The following is a 21,443-nucleotide window of genomic DNA, read 5'->3' as shown; positions in this document are numbered from 1 at the left end:
TTTATATAAATTATGTTTATATTAATTACAATCGGGGGCAAAGGCCCACCCTCAGCCCAAGTTTTTCTCACATATATATTTCTTAGCCACAAACAAAAATTTTCAATTTGCTTGTTTCTACAAATACTTCACATCTCACACATTTTTCACTTCTAACTTGCCAACCGTAAGGTATCCATCCAAATTTTAATTATATTATAGTGTGTTTGGATTATTTGATGTCCCTTATTCACTAGAAAACTAAATTCAAAGATAATCCCATAAATTCTAACTCCTATCATATTATTATTATTATTATTATTATTATTATTATTATTATTATTATTATTATTATTATTATTATTATTAAGGTATCACCAATCTCTACACCTACAATGACTATTTGTTGTGGTTCAATAAAAAAAACAAACGTTTTCTTTTGGTATTTTTGCTACTTACACTACTTTTTTTATTGTAACTTTATTTCTCGGTTTTTACAATTTTTTTTTTGTGGTTTTCTCTTTCTTTTATTTGCGGATTTTTTTTAATTTTGAAATAAGGTTTCTTTTTTTGCCTCCCCTTCTCAAATTTCTGGATCGGCCACTGCTTATATACATCACTCAATGTCGTCTTTATCACCAACAGTTATCCCACTGTCATATCATCGTCGTCATGACTACCGCTGCATTACGCATATAGGTTGTTAGTATATAAAATATAAAATTGTAATGGCATTTTACAATGTTTTTAAACCAGTATTTTAAGAATTCCGGCCTAATAGTCCTTGGTTCGAATCCTACAATTGAACCAATTTGAACCGCACGAACCGGCCGGTCAGATCGGAATCAACCCGGTGATTGAACCGCTTTGAACCAGGTCAACACAAGTGAAACCTTTTTTTTTTTAATTTTCTTGTAATTTCTTGGCAATAAGTGTAATATACATATAACTCAATGTTTTGCAAAGTTGTAAATCAAGTTCTTATTTCCCACAAAGATGTTTGAACATATTAAATTAGTTGTATTGTAGCATCAAGTTATTTCACCTTTTTCTAGACGACTGTAGTTTTCTTCGTACATTAAACTTTAATATATATATATATATATATAATATATATATATATATATAATTCTAATTATTATGTAGTCCGCTAATTAATTTTGATTATTTAGAGGCCAAATAACTGTTTTTGTTAACAAATAGCAATTGAATTTTATTTTAATAATTTTGTTTTTTTTATAAATGTATTCATAAATTATATATAATTTTTTTTTCTATTGTAGAAAGAAATGATTTTTGAAAAAGTTACATTTTATGTGTTTAAACTTATATTAGAACTTATTTTAAGTATAACTTTTGTACTAGAAGTTTGTTTGTTTTGGATAATTGACATAACTTAATGTTATTGAATTTATGTTGTGTTTACATCAAGAATCTTATGGTATTATTGCGAAAAATGTATAATTTGTCAAAACCCGGTTCAATTATGGCCGATCAGATTAGTTCGACCAGCAACCAGTAAAATTTTATGATGCCGATTCATTGTTTGGGTCGGTTTTCAAAAAGTTAGTATTTTACAAGCCGAATTTCGGGAAGTATCTCGCGTTGTTTTACACTTAGTCAACAAATATTAGCGCGGTCGCAAATCAGCCAGGTAACACACAGTCACACACACACACCACCTCCAAAAACCATAACCAAAAACCCCTCCATCAAATGTTCGCCACCGCCGCCGCCGCCATGAGAAGAGCTTCAACACTCTCCGCCGCATCAATATCTCGAGCCCTCCTTTCTTCCTCCGAACACCACCTTCATAAACCTTCCTTCATCGCCACCGCTTCTTCTCGCCGGTGGTTTTCATCATCCATCAAACCCACCTCCCCAAATGCATCTTTCTCCACCACCACTAAGCTTTTTACCTCGTTAGGTTGTCTCGCCGCCGCCGGTGCCATGTTGTTTGAAGAACCGGCTCACGCCAAAGAACCGGTTAAACCGGATCTAGCTCCAAAAGAAGTTGTTTTATATCAATATGAATCTTGCCCTTTTTGTAATAAGGTTAAAGGTAATTAATTTTCTTCATTTTTTTCAGGGAATGTTGTTATGAATGTTGCTGACGTGTATTATATTCATGACCTGTGTATATAACTATGTATATATAAAGTGTGTGATGTGCTTTGTTATGAATTCGTAGAGGATTTTGCTAACCATAGACAGCGTTGATTTAACTTTTTGTTAATTTTGCTCCTGTTGTGCCTACAACTAAAAATATGTTACATTTGGAATTGGATCATATTGTTTATATTCATGTTCACATATGCGATCGTGAATGCTAGCCTTATCTCTCGAAGTTGCTAACAACACTTGGCTAAAATAACATGTGGAATGAATAAATATTAAATGTAGAAACACAATGAACCATACTTGACCAAAATAGTTATCCTAGAGAACATGAGGTTAGCTTAAAAGCAGAGTATCTTTTGAAGGTGGGAACATACTTTATAAGATGTCTAATTGGACATGTAGTTTATAACTTTCATGATTCAGTGCTAGCAGACTTAGGTGAAAATTCTGCTTAGGATCCGTCAAATTTTATTTCCTTGCATTTGTCTGGCTTTAGGAAATATCAATCGTTTCGTATTATGTTGCGGCCTTGTGGGCTCTTTACTTCGGTTTATTAAGATTTCTTCGATATTGCATTAAAGATTAAACATGCCAAAATAACACCTACTTAGGCCCTGCAAGTTCTAACTTATAGAATGAGCGACGGGTTAATAAAGTGTTAGTAAGAAGTTCTTGGCATCATAAGTTGTGACATATAGAACGCGTAGCATGTAGAAGATTGGTTTCATCATGCTCATGTTTTTACTGCCATATAGGTTTGCTATTAAAAACTGGCTTTTGTAGAGTATTAGGGTGTAATCGTATCCTTGCTTGACTTTGTCTGGGCCTTGCATTATGCCAATATACCATAAGTCCTTAGCATTCAACATTCGATAATCGATATATAACTTAGGGGCTGTTTTATACCTGCTGATTGCTGAATGGGCCAGCTTAGCGTTGATTGATGGATCCATCAGTATTCAGCATGTTTGACAATATTAAAAGGTTTTGGGTGCAAGTCTAACCAATCAGCGGCTATCATTTTACCCTCCTATCCTTCTTCTCTCGACCTCTTTCCTAGGTTAAATGTGTAACTGATGCCATTTGGGTGGTCTATATAGAAACAGTATCTATTCATTCAGAATTAAGTTCATAGAAAGCAGTTGAATCATTTAGCACTAAATCATCCAGTTTTATGGAACATTCCCTTAATAGTATTAATTATAGTATAATCAAGAAATGAATTGTATAAACCAATTGTATCGGAATACTCGTCATGAAGTTTTCATTCTGTACATGCCAGATCATGAATTAGTAACTGAACTGAACTTTTAATTGAGTTGAGATATGAAATATACTAGGTTACACAAAAAGTGGTCTATATATATAGGATATATAAATCGTTGATTATTCGGACGCACCTTCTTATTACGAAATGACACTGATAGCCTCTACTCGTGTCCTAGCCCGACGAGAGCTAGAGATTTGCCTCAATTATTTGTCTCTTTCCTTCAGCTTTTCTCAAAGCAGCTTCCGCTATTTCAAGAGTTTGCTGAGTTTCTCGTGGATCGATGATATTGATGCTAGTGACGATATCCTTGATATGGAGCTGGAACTGCTGTTGTCAGTAAGGGTCGGAGAAGGGCAATGCTCAATGGATACAAAACACCCACGCTTTAGCACCTGACACAACGGCTCCTGGTGCAACAACAAGCACCAGTTTAACCTTTTTTTTTTTTTTTTGGGGGGGGGGGGGGGGTGGAATTTAGCAGCAGTGGGTGGCAAGGTAGATAAGTACCAAACTTTCTCCCTTAGGGCTCTCTTTCCGTAAGCCGGTGAGGAGTGAGGGATCTACTGAGACTGAGCCATCTTTGCTAGCCGATCTGTTAGTTCTATAGGGTATAAAGCTCTTTCCTAGGATTGGGTTCAAAGATTCATGCTCACAAGTAAAGAAACTAAAGAAACAAGACTCGAGTAGCATGGGGCACGTGGAATCCTGTGTGAATAAGCAATCTCATCAACTTTATATGCTTTATTTGAAAAAAAAAGGACCTCTCGCATATCGGTCAACTCTCCATCATCTTCCTTTGGCTGAGTGGCATGTATTTCCAATTCACCAATTAGCAGGGCTACTAGGGATGTAGAATCCATGTTGAATCACCATTTAGCAGGGCTACTAGGGCTTGTAAAGAAATCCTCACGTGATAACATTTCACTGTCTTATGGCGCGTTTGGTTCACAGAATATTTTTGTAAGGAATGGAATTTTGCAACGGAATTAGATTCCGAAGGAATGGAATTTGATGGAATGTTTTTTGTTTTTTTAAAATTCAAGAGAATGAAGTAATGAAATTCCATCCAATAACCCCATAGATTGGAGATTCCATCATTTGATGGAATGTTTACATTCCAATGGAATGAAATTCCATCATCTTTTGACAACCAAACGTACCACGGAATGGAATTCAATTCCAATTCCATCAGATTCCATCAGAATCTGTGAACCAAACGCGCCCTTAGTGTCTTAACTTTCTGAAGTTTCTTCTTTTCATGATCTAGTGTTTATAGCTAGTCCCATCCTGTTGTGTTTTATTTATCCCAGTGTGTTAGAGTTTCATTTCTTCGTTTGACTTTGAGGTTAATGCTCGTGTAGGGAGGGTGTTAGAATAACTACTATGTTTTCACTTGGTACAATTCAACATTTTTTTTTCTGGTTACATGTTCTGCATTGTCATTCTTTCTCTTATAAGCAAAATAGCCCCATCATGCTGCTGGTTATTCTACATGGTTTCACATGCTTGTTTTCCCAAGAAGTTCCTTTTTGTAAAAGTTCTCTTACAGAGTTGTATGATTAGTTAATTGATGTGTATACAAATCTTACTACTTCATCTTCTCATTAGTGTTGTAAAGATATGATAATAGTATGCATTCACAATAAATTGTTTCTTAAAATGTACACAAATCTCTATGTTTACTTTTTGTTTAACGCCTTATGATAGCAACAGACAAGTCATGACACTTTATTTGCTGTTTTTGTTGATTTTTAGCATTTCTAGATTACTATGATGTGCCATACAAGGTTGTGGAGGTTAACCCTCTTAGTAAGAAGGAAATCAAATGGTCTGATTACAAGAAGGTGCCTATACTCATGGTGGATGGTGAACCGCTGCAAGATTCATCAGGTTTTTCTGCAATTAATCTGAACAGACTTATGCTTCTCATTTCTCTTTATTTTAATTTCTACTTCATGCCATAAGCTTGATATAGATAAAAGAAGGAAATCAAATAGCCTTTTTTTAATAATCACATTGAAGGTGATATAGATACATTAACTAGGTTTACACAAAATCTTTTACTGTTGATTAGGAAATTGATGTCCTCTAAGGTTATAATGTGTTATTTTGCAGCTATTATTGATCAGATGAGAAACAAAATTAGTCCTGTGAAATCGACTTCACCAGCCAGTGATGATGATAATGAAGAAACGAAGTGGCGCCGGTATGTTTTTTTCCTCTAAGCGTCATTCAGTCTTAGCAGTTTAGGGTTTTTTTCACCCATAAAAAGGTAGAAACTTCTAAAATTACCTATTCAAGGTAATTTGCAATCCTATCGGCAGGTAACTATTTTGCTGATCTGAGTGTTACACTAATGGTAAAATCAACATGGTCAAACTCAACTCTATGTCACTGTTATTTTTTTGTTTGGTTAAAGTTAAAATGAGGGTTGCAATATGTACCCTTTACCTGGAGCAATATTTGTAAGTGGAATTTTGAGGTTTTTATAGAATTTTTTGAAAGTTGGTTACCTCTGAATGAGATAAATTTGTATCAATATGTGCCTAATCTATTACTTGTGTACTCATTTCTAATTGTGATTTATAGTATGTGACATGGTAGTGTTTGGCTACCAGTGAATATGATTGGAATAAGTTTTATTTGTTACTAATGTTGCTAATGAAGAGTGGGATTATGTAGGTGGGTTGATGATCATTTAGTGCATATGCTATCTCCAAATATTTACCGCAACACTTCTGAGGCTCTGGAATCCTTTGACTATATCACTAGCAATGGTAAGCCAAGAATGTGGCATATGGAAGTTTAAGAGTAAGCTACAAATTAGTCCATAAGTTTCAGTTCACTTGGAGTCTGAAATGACAGTTTAGCAATCCCAATTCAAATTAGTTTTTGTTGGCAACGATGGGAGTCCAAAGTAGTCAAATTTTTATTTCTGTTACTTTGTTATATGTTTATGTTCGGTAAGGAATTCATCATAAAATTTCTATTCCGCTCTTGCAATTCCAGGTAATTTCAGCTATACTGAAAAGTATACAGTAAAATATGCTGGGGCTGCTGCTATGTATTTTGTGTCCAAGAAACTGAAGAAAAAATATAACATCACTGATGAAAGAAAATCATTGTATGAAGCTGCAGAAACTTGGGTTGATGCACTTGATGGCAGGGACTTCTTAGGTCAGTTTTATTGATCATATCTTAAAGTTCAAGATTATATAGATCCCTTCAGATTGGATATTAGTAAAATTCTTTTCCCCAAATGTCATCATATCACTGTTGATTTTTTTTTATTTACACCAGGTGGCTCCAAGCCTAATTTGGCTGACCTTGCTGTGTTTGGAGTGTTGAGACCTATTCGTTATCTGAGATCAGGTAAAGATATGGTCGAACATACCAGAATTGGCGAGTGGTACACAAGAATGGAAAGTGTTGTCGGTGAATCTTCAAGAATAAAGGCTTAATCACACTGTAGTTTCTACCATCCATCTTGAAAGTGAAATGATAAGCAAAAAGTGAAGTATATATGCATATTACCTCCAGTCTTGATTAATTTGTGTGAAAAGATTGTCCATTTTAGTGCTATGAAGCCATAGCATGATACGAAGTACCGTATCGCTAATTTTTTGCTGGAAAAGATGAGGACCCGTGCCACGTGTAGGCTGGGATAGAAGAATAATTGAACAGTCAGTAGAGTGTGACGTGATCATACCATCACTAATGCACTAAAACGTATTAAGATTTTGCAGTCAAATTTGATTTAATGAGAGGAGTAGCACTATTACCATTCATCATCTGCTTGTTGCTCAACCATCTTTGTAATAAAGTGACGTATTTTCGTAGTAGCATGTTGCCATGAATTGGTTTTGGTATCAATCGTTGTTTTCTATGTTATAAAAATGAAGGGGAACATCACATTATCCAAAGAGAGTTGTGACGTTATCTATGATATATGTGACTTAGCCAGTTTTCCCATGACAATATATAGGTTAATCTTTGATCATCTCAAGATGTTCTTGAAGATAGTTTTGAACTCGAGCACCTCCAATCAAAGGTTTAAGAAAAAACTTCATTTTTTAACCCATGTTTTTATCAATAACATCTGTTTGTTGAATGTTTATGTGACTTGAAGTGTAAAAATCTTGATTCGTGAACTTCTTCAAAACCTAAAAAGAAAAAAAAACCTTCTTCAAAACCTTTTTAACATCGTTTTCCCCTAAGGATGAGCGAAAATACCGAAAAACCGGTACCGAACCGATACCGAAAATCGGTATCGATAGGGATTCGGTTTCGGTATTGGTTTTGGTTTTGAGACGAAATCAGTTTCGATACCAATCGGTTCGGTGATAATACCGAAAATTTTTAACCCATGATATTTTCCCTAGAATTCCCATGATATGGATCTAAGCTGGAGAATTTGATTTATCATAATACTGTTTGCAATTATATGATTACACGTAGTCCATGGTTAGCAAACGGACATCTCATTTACAAATTACAATATACTAAGAACTAGTAACTTTATCCGCAGCGTGTTGCAGCGGCGCACACGAAACTACCGATTTTTTTTTACAGCCGTCCAATGCAACGTAAAAACATCAATCTTTGTAGAATTTTATTGTTGTTGACATGCAATGTCAATAATTAATTACAAGAGAAAAAACACACACAACTTCCATAAATGACATCAAATGCAAGCGAAAAGAGAAAACGTATAAGCTGCAATGCGAAAACGTATAAGCTACAATGCATGTGTACAAATCACCATGATCGACTTCTCTTTTGCATAATGCATACAATAATGATGCAAATATTACTCAAAAACTGATGGTGGTAATTTTAAGTAAAAAAAAGTGTAGCGTGCCCTATTCAAGATATTGCACATTATTATCAAGTTCTTCAAAATCACAAACAAAGCACCGGAGTGGGGGATTGTCCTGTCCTCCTCACTGACCCCAAAGAAGGTGACTCCCTATCAAGTAGTTAACTTTTGTTACTACAGAATTAATGTTATTGGTGAATAGTTGACCCAAATATATATAAAAAAAAGTCACATATCAATGCGCATTATCTACAATTATAAATTAGCATCCTGTCTTTTACAGTAGCTATGTGTTATTGTTGAGGATCAACATTGAGAAATAAGTGGTAAAAAGATAAAAAGATAGTCAACTAAAAGGGCAAAGTTAGTATTCATATTCTATAACTTACAATTTAAAAAATAATAAACTCGTGCGTTGCTGTGGAACATACTATTTACATGACAAATGTATGGATGTAAACAAATAGTTTTAGTGTAATATAAATACATTTATGTTAAATACTCGATACCAAATCTAAAAGGTATATACAACAAAACATGTAACAGTAGTAAAAATGTCGCGTAAAAATAATAACATTAATAAATATATAAAAACATGTAACAAAAAAACTATATAAATGCAAATAAAGAGATGGCATTTTGACGATGGTGATATAGCATAATGTTTTTTTTTAAATGTTAAATGAAGTTAAGACGTAACTATGATAAAAATTATTATATATTAAAACGTTATACGAGGAAACAAAAAAAGATATATTAAATTTTTTTAGCGATAATATTGTAAAGTATAAAAAATCTTTGATAGAAACATTAGAACCCAAAAGTTTGAAATAATGAAAACGAAAACGTAGACGAAAAACAAAAGTTAAAAGATAGGCAGTTTAACGGATAAAAAATTTGAAAAAAGTCAAAAGTAAAGCATATAAAGTATAGGGGGTAAAATTGACAAAAATCAAAAGTTAAAAGGGTCGTACATCATACATATAGTCTTGTACATAACCAAAAGTAAAACATATAAAATATAACGGTAAAAGTGATAAAAACCAAAAAGTATATATTGTTGTACATAGCTAAAAATAAAAGATATAAAATATAGGGGGTAAAAGTGACAAATCAAAAGTGAAAAAGGATTGTATATCATGCATAAAGTCTTGTACATAGCATATTGTATTTTAACCCGACGTTGTCCGAGAGACATAATAATACATAAAACGTAATAAAAGGTACTACACAAACGATATAAACGAATGTAAGAAAGTATTTAAAATTGATGGTCATTTAGTTGTAGCGGAAACACTACACGAACAGTAAAAAACGTTTTATACCGAATTTGAAGAATATAATAAAACCAAATGTTTAAAGGTAAAACCATAAATTGTGTAAATATGGTTTAATAGAAACATGGGAACCCAAAACTTTGGTATAAAAATTTGAAAATTAAAACTTTTATGGTGGCAAAAGATACTATATAGAAACTTTAATGGGGAATATTGAAAAGAAGCAAAGTCAAAAGGTTATGTAATGAAAAGATTAAAATTTAAGGGGTAAAAGCGAATATTATTAAAAGTAAAGAAGTATTGTACTTTAGGCATTAAAACTTGTAAATTTCAAGTTGGTTTTTAGAAGATATATAATAACAGCATACACTGAGTAATAACGAATATATTCAATATTGTTAACAATAATTATTCATAAAAATACAAATAGCAATTAGTGTATTTTAAACAAAAAAAAGTTACGTAAATCTTATTGGAAGTTCCACAAACAACTTGTCAGGCGTGATGAAAACTAAGATCAACAGCATATTTCGGTATTTAAGCGGTGCTCCCGAGAATACCGGTTGTACCAAAAATTTTGATACAGTATTCAGTTCTTATCTTTGTCCATATTCGGTACCGGAATTAATCGGTACGGTACTGATCTCATCCCTATTTTCTCCTACAAAACTCATCTATTAGCACTTAATAATAATTCTCTACACTTCTTCAAAAGTTAGATTATTTTTATATATAATATCACTATTATACATATGATAATTTAATATACATAATCAGTCTCATATTTTCTAATATACCTATTATTTTTATCGTGAGATAATTTTTCTTAATGTTATTATTATTAAAATAAAAGGTTATATATAACTAATGTACAACTTATTCAATAAAGAGAACTAGTTATTAAGAAATTATGATATTATTATTATAGTATTATATAAGAAAGAACAAAAGTAATTTTTTTTTCATTTATATAAGATTTTGAAAAGAATGTAACATATGACATCATATTATCATAATTAGAAAAAAATAAAAGGAGAACTTTGTTAAAAAAGATACCGCCTAACACATAAAAAAATTTTTTTTTTCTTTATATTACTATATATATTAAAACATTTTCCCCTTCTTATTTTAAGGACACGAAACAGAAAAATCAAATATATTCCTCTTTTCAAAAGGTTTCTTTTTAAAAGAAATGTTAAAATGACAAACAAGTATTTACAAACATGTGTGTCATCAATAAGAATTAAAAAATAGAGAGAAAAACATGGAAGATAAAAAAAAAAAAATTGAACCAATTCTTCTATTTATGATTAACCCATTAAACAATCTATTTTTAACTCTTTAAAATAATTATACTAATGATATTTATATCAATTACTTGCACTACTCGCTGATATTGCTTCAACCTTTAGACGTAATCATCATACTACCATTACTACCATCTCTGTCGTCGCAACGGACATCCATTGAGTCATTTATAGAGATAGAGTTTGGATAAACAATGTATAAATTCTTTAGGTAATGTTCATGCGAAAACTATTTACATATGAACATAGATAATTATAATATGTGAACGAATATTATTCACATATATCATTCATATATAAACATCAAATCAAATTATAATATAAAAGTCTCGTAGTTTTTTCCATTCAAATGTTTTTCACAAGAATCTTTTCCTACATTCCTTTACAGATTCTTAATTTTAATACAAAAATAACGCTTTTTAATTGTAGGGCGGTGCTTAATTCATAAACACTCCTTACAACGTTAAACCTATTTTAGACCCGTTAAGATAAAAACATGATAAAAGAATATCAGAAAAAATAAAAAAAAGGGGAAAAAGCAAGAACATAATAAAAACCTTTTTGTGTGTGATAACAGAGAGACCTGAATACAGATAGATAGATATAGATACAGATAAATAGATACAGGAAAGAAGAGATCACCCAAATTGTTGATCATCTTCTTCTTCCCAAACAGAAGAAAAGGAAAGGATGTTGTTTCAGGTGGGCGGCGAAGGGAGTCATCCGACTTTCTTTGAGATGTCAGCTGCTCAACAACTTCCTTCCAGTCTCCGTGCTGCTCTTACTTACTCCATCGGTGTATCTATCTGTATCTATATCTATCTTTTCACATTCTTTCACTGATTCCCAATTTCTTATATTATTCAAAATTTGAATGAAATCTCAGGTATTAGCTTTAAGAAGACCTTTCCTTCACAAAGTCTTGGATTACGAAGACGAGTTTTTCGCCGCCCTAACTCTCGTCCTCGAGACCCATAGTTTACGCACCACTGGTATTCATTAGCACTTTTATTTCCCTACACAAAATGTTGTTTAATAGTCTTTGTGTGTTTGAGCTATTTGACTGCGGACTAGATTACTTCATTAGTGACATTGACAATTTGACATACTTGTCGGTCTGTAAGATGAAGGGTGTCTGTGGTTACAAGTATAAGAAATGAAGCATTTAGAATGATGAGAAATTTAGAATTTTTCGATTCAGGGTAGGGCTGAATACTTCTATCTTTGATTTTGATGACGATTGTCTATGTCTTAAAGTCGGGAGAGCCGCCACAAGATATATGCTTCTATACTATAAGCACAATGTTTGCTGAACATGTTAGTTATGTTGTTATTTTATTTAATATTTAATTGCCATCTCTATGGCTAACTCCAAGGGCTACATTAAGTCCTCAATAGTTTAGGGCTACTATAAATTGAGTGTTAGTATTGATGAACTTCAGCTTCAATTATGCTTTAGCAAGAGGAAAAAGGACAAGGCTGTAATTTAATGCATTTGAGGAAAGTTGGCTCTTATCCTTGCAATGGTGCGGAAGGTGGCTAAGGATCTTGATGAAAACTAATAGAGAGAAATTCAAGTGGGAGTATGTGTATACCTTAAACTTTTTTTTTGAGTTCGCGCCGAAGTGTGAAAGAGTTGTCTCAGTTTTGCATAATTTGTTATTTCTCATTGCCTTTGAAACCATGAGAAAAACACAAATGGGAAATGCGAACTTGAGAAGGATGTTGATATTGAGGGAAACTTTGAAGACTTTTTTACGATTTTAACTTATATTTAAGCAAAGGGATTAGTTTCCCGGAATGTAACTATCTTTGAACAAATGTCTATAGTAGGAAATACACAAAACTTTTGTGTATTTCCTACTATAGACATTTGTTCAAAGATAGTTACATTCCGGGAAACTAATCCCTTAAGCAAATCCATCTTTGAAAGTATGTTCATGAAGTGTTGATAGGAAATTAATTTTCTTGTTATATACCTTGAGGAATAATGATAAAGAAGAATGTGATCTACCATAAAAGGGTTATAGCCAAGAAATATGCGATACGAAGTTTAATATGCTTTTTTTTTTTTTCATCTTAGAGTTAATAATGCTTACTTAGTTCTGATAAATAGGCTCAATAATCTATTTATTCACTTCAAAGGTCAGTGTGCCTGTACGGTGCTTTGCGTGGTTATATACTTATATGCATACATGTTTCGGCTCTCGGTCATCATTGATCTACTTCTCCTTGAGGAAATCATGCATCTATCTTGACTTGACGAGCTAGACAATGGGCGATTTTGGTATGTTGCTAGATTGTGATGCTTCGCTTATCTTAACAACAAGTATATAATTGATTTGTAATGCAATAGAAGGTTCCTATGAATCACAACAAGTATATATGTAATGCTTGAAACAAGCACTGTTAGCATGCCTTCCCAGAGTATGCATTGCCCTTGAGGGCTTGAGACCGTTGGTTTTGGGCTCCGAACCAACTTATCACTCTCCATCTTTAGAATAGCCTCGTTGTTATGTACTTCTCGGTTTAAATGATGACATTATTCTTTCTGACATGGTCTCCAATATCAAATTGATTGGGTAGTTCGTTCTTTTGGGCGGAATTTTCTCTCATTAATCTTGGTTTTTCTCCATTTTATTCTTGGTATCAAGGACATTCCTTATTCAGTATGTGTCATGCTGTTGTGTTCTTGGCATAGTCGAGTAAACCATTCCATAGCCTTTTTATACACCATATGTCCTCACTTGATGGATGTGCTATGTGATGATGTTTATTGGGCTTGGTTCTGGATGGTCACCCTGGTCTACTCGAGGTCACATCATTTTCGTTGGCAATAATCTAAATACATGGACCTCATACAAGCAGTGCACGGCATATTGTTGGTCCACTGAGTATGAACACAAGGTGAGTGCAGACACCACAACCTAACTCAAATAGTTTCAATCTTTGGTCTCTTGGGTTTTCACAAATCACAACAGAAAGATCTCACATTATGGTCGAGTAAGTGGTATGCATTCGAGTTTATCTCAACCCATGAACAAGTTGTTGATTTCTTCACTGAGGTCCAAGGTTCGTGCACACCCTTAGCTTATAAGGTCCAAGGACAACAGAGTTTAGCAATGCTGTAAATAAAGTTGTATGTGGAGCAACTACCTCCAGGCGCTACCAAATTCTTAGGCCTCTCCTATATCTCTCTAATTGAACTAGTAAGAAAAAGAGAGAGTAAAGGCTACTATCATCACCTGCTTTATCTGAATTTAGTATATAAGTTTATTGTTACACTCTTTATATGGTATGATGGTACAGTTTCTTGTTTGAACCTTGTGCTGTTGTGTTTCCTAGATGCTTCGTTTGCAGAGACTTTATATGGCTTACGAAGGAGAGCAGTAAATATTCATGTTAATAAGGATGACCTTCATATGGAGGCAGGAAGTAGAATTCAAAATTCTGGACTAAGGAAACGTCAAAAGCTTCTCTCTGTGGTCTTTCTGGTAGAGCTATATGATTTTTTAGTTTCTCTTTCCTTTTGTGTCATTGTTATTGCAAACAGTAAAGGAGGCACTGCATTAATGGGCAATGGTGATGCAGGTTGTGTTGCCATATTTCAAGTCAAAGTTGCATTCAATCTATAATAAAGAAAGAGAAGCTGCACTTCAAGCTAGTCTTTGGGGAAATGTTAATGAAAGGTTTGATGAAATTGACAATATGGGTGATGTGGGCAGTTCGTTTGCCTCAACTAGTGGTGTGAATACAGACTTGTCTGTTAGAACACGATTCAGGAAGAGAATGCATAAGATTGTAGCTACTTGCTATCCCTGGCTCCATGCTGGAAGTGAAGGTAATGGAAAAGTACTATACTTATTATGGTTTGAAAAGTGAAGCATCTATGTTGATATTTCATGATGAAAGCGCAAGAGTATGATATGTTTATCCTCTTTCGGAAGTTATATTTGAAAAAAGCATGACTATTTCTTACTGGTTCATCTGTTGACTTGCTTCAACAGATACCTATATCTTCTGTTAGATTTGTAAGGAAGTCATTGAAGATGTGTGGGTACAGCTTTATTACTATTTACTAATTCCTAAAAAACTGATTATCAAAGATATAAATTAAATTACTTGGTTGAATCTTCTTTTGATCTAAATTGAGAAAATTAGATCCATCTCACAAGATGTTTTTCCTTTTTATTTTCACTAGAATGACCGTTTTGGTCAATTTATATGTATTTTTCTAATTAAATCTGGATTATGAAAACTTCAAACAAAGAAACATCCCCATATTTTCTCCTCATTTTGATTGTTCAATACTGCAGTCACTTTTTATATGAACATCCCAACACATCCCACATAACATGGAAACCTTTTGTTAAAAATTACCACGAGGAAAAGAAATCTACCATTTGAAAGAAGAGAATTATATAAGATGTTAGCATTTGGAGATATTGGATTTTCATTGTCTTATTTTGTGTTAAACCTTGTCCTAATAATTTCACCTTTGCTAGTCTGAATTGACCAGACAAACTGATGGACTTCGGGAGAGTGGTTTGCTCCCCTTTCTGTAAATATTCAGTTAGCCTTCTCTAATCTGGCTATTTTCTAATGTTACAGGATTAGCATTTGCATACCAGCTGTTATACCTCTTGGATGCTACTGGGTTCTACTCCCCTGGATTACATGCACTTGGACTCCAAGTTTGTCGCGCTACAGGACAAGAGCTGGTATTAATTTTAAAACCACTTATGTTTAAGCCTCATCTGACTGCTTTTATCTTTTAAACATAATATTAAGCACTATGTTGTGAAACTATCACATATAAAAATGAAATGTTGCATCTTTTCAGGAGGGTAGGATTGTCAAGTAAATTTCATAAAAAGCCAATCTATTTTCCAAATACTGAAAGACTAAAGATAACGTCCTTTTTTCTTTGCTTTTGTTTTATGTTCATCATGTTTTTTTAATCTTGACTTTTAATGGCAAGTTAGATGGATACTTCTTCAAGAATATCTAAAATAAGAAGTAATGAGCGTGAAAGACTACGCGGGCCTCCTTGGTTAAAGGTATACTTGAACTTCTTCTATTTTTGCTGTATAGTTTGGTAAATGTATGGATTGAGTTAGGTCACAGAACTTTGTGAGCATATTATTTCATCTTTTTCAGGCAGTACAAGGGGCGTTGCTCACTTGTGCTTATGCACTTCTGGACTATGCACAAACTGGTCTGATAGCAGCAGTATTTGGTTTTAAGGTGTGTGTTTTCTAGATATATTGTCATAACCAATGTTCATAAAGATGCAATTGTATCTTATTGCATCATCCATCCCAGTACGGACTATGGAAAACCATATAAATAAAAATGGTGGGTGATATACCGATAATATAACATGTGGTTTGATTATAGATGATGGAATGGTGGTACCAATCTGCCGAAGAGAGACTGTCTGCTCCAACTGTGTATCCTCCACCACCTCCCCCTCCCCCACCAAAGGTATATCCTATTCTATGTATTGTTTTTACAAATTTGGTATCTTTGACAAATGTGAAAGGCTAAGATTTCTAAATCTGAAGAGATTCAAATAGCTAAAGAGTTAATTGGCACTGTTATCAAGTTGTCATAATCTAATAAATAACCTAAAAGTATATTCTCGAGAAAAATCAGAAAGTCTTTGTGAAATGTGGGTAAAGTTCTTACAAATTCAGTTAAGTAAATGTTTACCCTCAGGTAATCAGTATTATTACAGCTGATATGAAACTGAATATATGAACCTTAAATATTCTAAATAATCTGATGTAACAAAAAACATTAAATATTTATGATAGTTTTCAGTTTTCAATTCAGTTTCAAAACTCAATCCCAGACATTCGTGTACTTAAACTCTTTTTTGTGTGACAGGTTGCTAAGGAGGGCATCCCTCTGCCATCTGATCGGACATTGTGTCCTCTATGTTCTCAAAAGCGAACAAATCCATCAGCAGTTACGGTTTCCGGCTTTGTGTTTTGCTATGCTTGCATATTCAAGTATGTTTCACAGGTACGTCCTCTCTAACTATCTTCTTGAATACTAGATCCATTTAAAATTGGTTACGGAAATTTTTGTTGGCTCTAAAAGAATGATGCATTTCTGTATATATTCCTCTGTAGTATATCGAGTTAAACTACTGCTAGTTCTGCTTTATTAATTTCTATTGACTTTTACGAAACTACAAACTATCCATTTTTCAACTTATTCAATGTGAGTTACGGGGTATATGGATTTGTATTTAAAACTCTAGTTATCTCATTGATATTTGGACTAGATTCTGCTTCTAACAATTTGAATATTTGTGGCCATAATCTATTTTTACCATCATCAACACTTTTAAATAATCCATAATGCATCAACCAAAAAGTTTAACACAATTTTTTTACACCAAATTGTTCAAATCCATTGACCATTAGTTAATTAGAACTTTGGTTCTAGGACATTGACCAAAGTGTTTAAATAACCCATAATGCATTCAACCAAAAGCTTTGGATTTAGGACATTGAACATTACCATCTTGATTCATTGTCTCTAACAAATGATAATGAATAAAATGTCAGTCAAAGAAAACTGAGTTTAAGAAAAATGGAGAACTGAGTTTAAGAAGAGTCTTAGTAATATACTAGCACGGTACCCGCGCAATGCGGCGGTGGTCGTGGCGGCGACGGTGTGGTGGTGGGAGCAACTGTTGGTGGTGGAGACGGCATCAAGTGGTGTAGATAATTGATGTAAAAGTAATTGATTTAAAAGGTTAATGAAAATATTTTAAAAGATAAAGGACTAGTAGTGTAATTTAATATTATTGTTATTTTAGATAATTTCCCATGTAACATTTAAAGAGAGAGTTGTTTTTTTAATTAGATAATATAAAAGTATAGATTAGGTATATAGAGGAATTATGATTAAGAAATAGGGGTATTTTGGGTATAAAAAAGTGTTAATTTTCTAAAATAGGAGAATTCAATATGTTTTATAAGGGGTTATAGAAGAAAACTGACTTTAAGAAAATTGGAAGAAATCTTACCTGGAGTTGAAGAATAGTTTGATGAAGGATGATATTGATGATGTATACTGAGTGATTTTGATTTTTGGAACGTAGATACTCTTCTCATATCCCCATAATATACATGAGTATCTTTTCCGTGACATGCATTAAAAGTCTCTCGTTGGAATACGATCATTTATAGCATTGAAACATGTTATAATGCCTCCTAATATGTATGTGGACATGGGCCTAGGGTTTCAGGCATTATAGGTGCCTAGGTGGGTCTTGCTCTTGCCTTGGGCCCAGGCGCACTAGGCGACCGCATTTGACAACAATGACCGATTCTTTAAAGGAAATATATAATTATCACTCCTTCATTAAACATAATTTAAGAACTGTATGTACTCAATCTCAGAAGATATATCTCCGTGTTTTTCAAGAATGTCTTTTTTGGTAATTTGATGTACTCATTTAAATAAGTCAGAATATTGCCAAACTCTGAGAACTATATTTCTGATGCAAAATGATAAATCAACCTAACTTATTAACCTAAAAATCAACCTAATACCTTAATAACTTGACATGTGTGTTCCACTAAGTTATCTCCTAATCTTATCCCTCGATTCTCCAAATATTATAATCCTATCATTATGTTGATTATTAGGTTGATATATCATTATCCATTTCTGATTATTACAATTTTAATCAGCAGAATCACATACAAACACTATCTGATCAAACTACACGGCCTGTTTTATTGGAACCAAATAAACAATAAACAATATAGATGAGACATCATAGGAACTCACATGTCTCCGTAGAGACCTGATTCTTACCTTAATAGTTGTAGAAAGTAGATTGGTCAATTTTTGTATCTAATCTTTGGTCTATCTGTCAATAGTATAACCGCTGCCCAGTTACATTGGTTCCTGCAAACGTGGACCATATTAGGAGGCTCTTTCACGACCTGTAGAAGAAGCAGCTTCATTGATAAGATACAAAAGTGGAACCCATGTCGGTTTGTATTAATGAGTTTCCCAGGCATAAGTTTATATTTAAAGCTGAACTTTGAGATGCTTCTATGGCGATACCGGATGTTGAAATAGGATATTATGCGTTCATTGTTGTAGACTAATGATAAAAGCCAACCAAGGCCATATGTTGCCTCTCTTTCATTGTAAATAATATATACTGTAATATTAATCATTCATGATTTTAGATTAATGGGGTTCCCTTTTTTGGTATTACAATATTGTTATTTGTCATGTTGTTGCGGATTATAATGTGAAAATTTGCCATCACCACTTAGGTAGGGTGGTAGAGGCTTTGGCCTCCAAGAGGGTTCAAATCCCGACGATGGTGTATTATGGAGTTTATAGAGTAGAGTAGAAGTAGAGAGTAGAGTTCGATGTTAAAAAAAATGAAAATTTCTTACATTCCAGGCAGACATTATTTTTAGATTTATTACCCTGTTTTTGTTATTCTTTAAAGTTAACAGATGATCGTGGTTCTATTACTTGCACTTGATAACAGGTCACTTGACTGTTCGTAATCTCATACTCCATAACTATGTTATGAATAAATTAGAATTTCCGGTTCATTGGGTGCATAGAAATATTGGACGATGATCCCTTAATGTCTACAATTTACGTTATAGGTTTGCCTTGGCTATTTTGTTACGGTTTTTGTTTCACCGCTAGATGCCCTTAGGAAGGTTTCAGGTGTTTTTATGTTCTTAATCTGACAACTCCATATCGAAACCCAAATCTTAACGAACAAAGCAATGAAGAATTCAAACCCATCATCATCATCTAAGGACTGTGAAGTATCCAAGATTAAATTAACCAGCTATTCATAAATATCACATATGTGGGAAATAGGGTACTACCAACTTAATTAAATAGAACAATGTAAAAATGAAATAATATGCCCAAGTGCAGTGGCGTAGCTAGAAAATTTTGAGTGGGGTCGGGATTTATTTTTATTTTTTTCCTTAACGCTATTTTTCGGGTAATATATTCGGGTCGGGTCAAAATTTAAATACTATTATTATAATAAAAAAGTTTCAATCACTAAAAAACTAAACATTTGTCCAAGACAAGTAAACATTAACAAGGAGACAAACGGTTGGTAGGCATTCACATTAGAGTGCAACCTTTCGACCTTTAAGAACCTTGAATTCTTCAATTATGGACTCCGCATCAAACTTGCTAGCAATTTCTTTCTCTATGTAAATCACCATACTGTTTGCTAGATTGTCATCTGACATCTTATTACGTAGGCGAGTCTTGAATATCTTCATTGCCGAAAATCATTAACGTTTTTTCAATTGTCAAATCCTTCACAACTAAATGCACTATGACCACTTTGCTCATTTGGTTTATCCTTATACAAATAACATAAAAAACAATAAGCCTTGTGTGTTGTTGGAGAATACTCTAACCAATTAGGGAACATACCAAACCAAGCATATTTAAATCGACGAAGATTATTCTTTGGACCTCTAGGCTTATACACTTCAAGATTAGGTTGATACACTCCTAATGATATATATGCTAGCCTTACTTGCTCACGTACCTTAACGGGATATTTCCACATTTCAAGTCGTTTAACAGGATCTCTTTTTAGGCTACTAACATCCACTTCATTGATGTTAGTTAGTGGAATTTGTTCATTGCAAGTATCCGGATCAATAACCGGTTCGCTTGTTGAAGCTTTTTGACGTTTACTCTCTTCTTGTTCTTCATCACCAATTCCTTCTACTTGTTCTTCTTGATTCTTTCTTTTAAAAAATGAAGTTATGGTTTTGTTTTTCATTCTTTCTTTTAAAATCTGTCCTACAACCACAAAAATTGCAAATAGTAATTAACAAATCAAGTTAATAAATCAAGTAATCAACCCCAATTTCAATTACAATTTACAAGCTTACCCAATATGATAACAATTAACAAAAACACTATCTCAAATTCTCAATTAACAATTTCTACTTAAATCCTTAATTTCTATTAAAAATTTAAAACTCTAAATAAAACCATAAAAGACACACATACATGGTGATTGGTAGGCGGTGGCTCCACTGCCGGAGGGGAGGTCGGACGACGGTGGGACTGCAAGTGGAGGTGGTCGTGGGTGGCAGGGGACAGAAGGGGGGAGGACTTGAGATGAGGGAGCGGGAGGTTTTGTGTTAGATTTTTGTCCCGTTTCTTTTATTTTTTAAATTAATGGGCCAAGTAAGTAATTAGGTTATGGGTTTTAGTTTGGGTCAAGTAATTTTGAATGGGCTTATGTAAAATGTAATGAATCAATTTTATTGCTTGGTATATAAAAAAAAATTTCCCAATTAAAACGGGGGTTCGAAATCGAATATGTCAAAAGTTTTCTACATGAAAAATATATACCCTACATCGTAAAAAATAATTCGGGGGGGTCGGGCGCCCCTCCCCGCCCTATGATAGCTGCGCCCCTGCCCAAATGTTCAGTTTAAAACTTGAAAAATGAAAGGAAAATAAAAAAAGAAAATAAAAAAGAAACACAAACACACATAAAAATTAGGGAACAAGGTTAATGTTCAAGTTGGCCTTTTAATTGCTGCTGGTGTTCAAGTAAGAGTGGATTTGCGGTCATAAAATAAAAAAACATAATAAAACAAAGCCAAACACCAATG

General features: G+C 33.5%; 2 protein-coding genes across 2 annotated transcripts; both read left to right on the top strand.

The window, feature by feature from the left end:
* The first annotated feature begins 1,616 nt into the window (after positions 1-1,616).
* LOC122609156 (prostaglandin E synthase 2-like) lies at positions 1,617-7,209 on the top strand. The gene is made up of 6 exons (XM_043782217.1): positions 1,617-2,041; positions 5,126-5,260; positions 5,486-5,576; positions 6,053-6,147; positions 6,380-6,547; positions 6,671-7,209. Exons 1-6 carry the CDS (start codon positions 1,696-1,698, stop codon positions 6,829-6,831), a joined length of 996 nt encoding a protein of 331 aa, XP_043638152.1. The 5' UTR covers positions 1,617-1,695; the 3' UTR covers positions 6,832-7,209.
* A 4,093-nt stretch (positions 7,210-11,302) lies between these two features.
* LOC122578828 (peroxisome biogenesis protein 12) lies at positions 11,303-19,003 on the top strand. Its single transcript, XM_043750878.1, has 10 exons — positions 11,303-11,571; positions 11,660-11,765; positions 14,119-14,267; positions 14,365-14,614; positions 15,385-15,494; positions 15,759-15,833; positions 15,934-16,020; positions 16,174-16,260; positions 16,666-16,803; positions 18,681-19,003. The coding sequence occupies exons 1-10, from the start codon at positions 11,464-11,466 to the stop codon at positions 18,750-18,752; spliced, it is 1,182 nt and encodes a 393-aa protein (XP_043606813.1). The 5' UTR covers positions 11,303-11,463; the 3' UTR covers positions 18,753-19,003.
* The last annotated feature ends 2,440 nt before the right edge of the window (positions 19,004-21,443 follow it).

This window comes from Erigeron canadensis, chromosome 1, assembly GCF_010389155.1.
Source record: "Erigeron canadensis isolate Cc75 chromosome 1, C_canadensis_v1, whole genome shotgun sequence".
Taxonomy (NCBI): domain Eukaryota; kingdom Viridiplantae; phylum Streptophyta; class Magnoliopsida; order Asterales; family Asteraceae; genus Erigeron; species Erigeron canadensis.
The sequence above is the reverse complement of the archived record's forward strand: the minus strand, read 5'-3'. Positions and strand labels throughout refer to the sequence as shown.

Excerpts from the sequence above, each read along its gene's own strand:
- LOC122609156 (XM_043782217.1), top strand. The coding sequence starts at position 1,696 with ATGTTCGCCACCGCCGCCGCCGCCATGAGAAGAGCTTCAACACTCTCC. Across the intron at positions 2,042-5,125 it reads TTTTTGTAATAAGGTTAAAG|CATTTCTAGATTACTATGAT; the intron begins GTAATTAATTTT and ends GTTGATTTTTAG. Across the intron at positions 5,577-6,052 it reads GAAGAAACGAAGTGGCGCCG|GTGGGTTGATGATCATTTAG; the intron begins GTATGTTTTTTT and ends GGGATTATGTAG.
- LOC122578828 (XM_043750878.1), top strand. The coding sequence starts at position 11,464 with ATGTTGTTTCAGGTGGGCGGCGAAGGGAGTCATCCGACTTTCTTTGAG. Across the intron at positions 14,615-15,384 it reads GCTCCATGCTGGAAGTGAAG|GATTAGCATTTGCATACCAG; the intron begins GTAATGGAAAAG and ends CTAATGTTACAG. Across the intron at positions 16,261-16,665 it reads CTCCCCCTCCCCCACCAAAG|GTTGCTAAGGAGGGCATCCC; the intron begins GTATATCCTATT and ends TTTGTGTGACAG.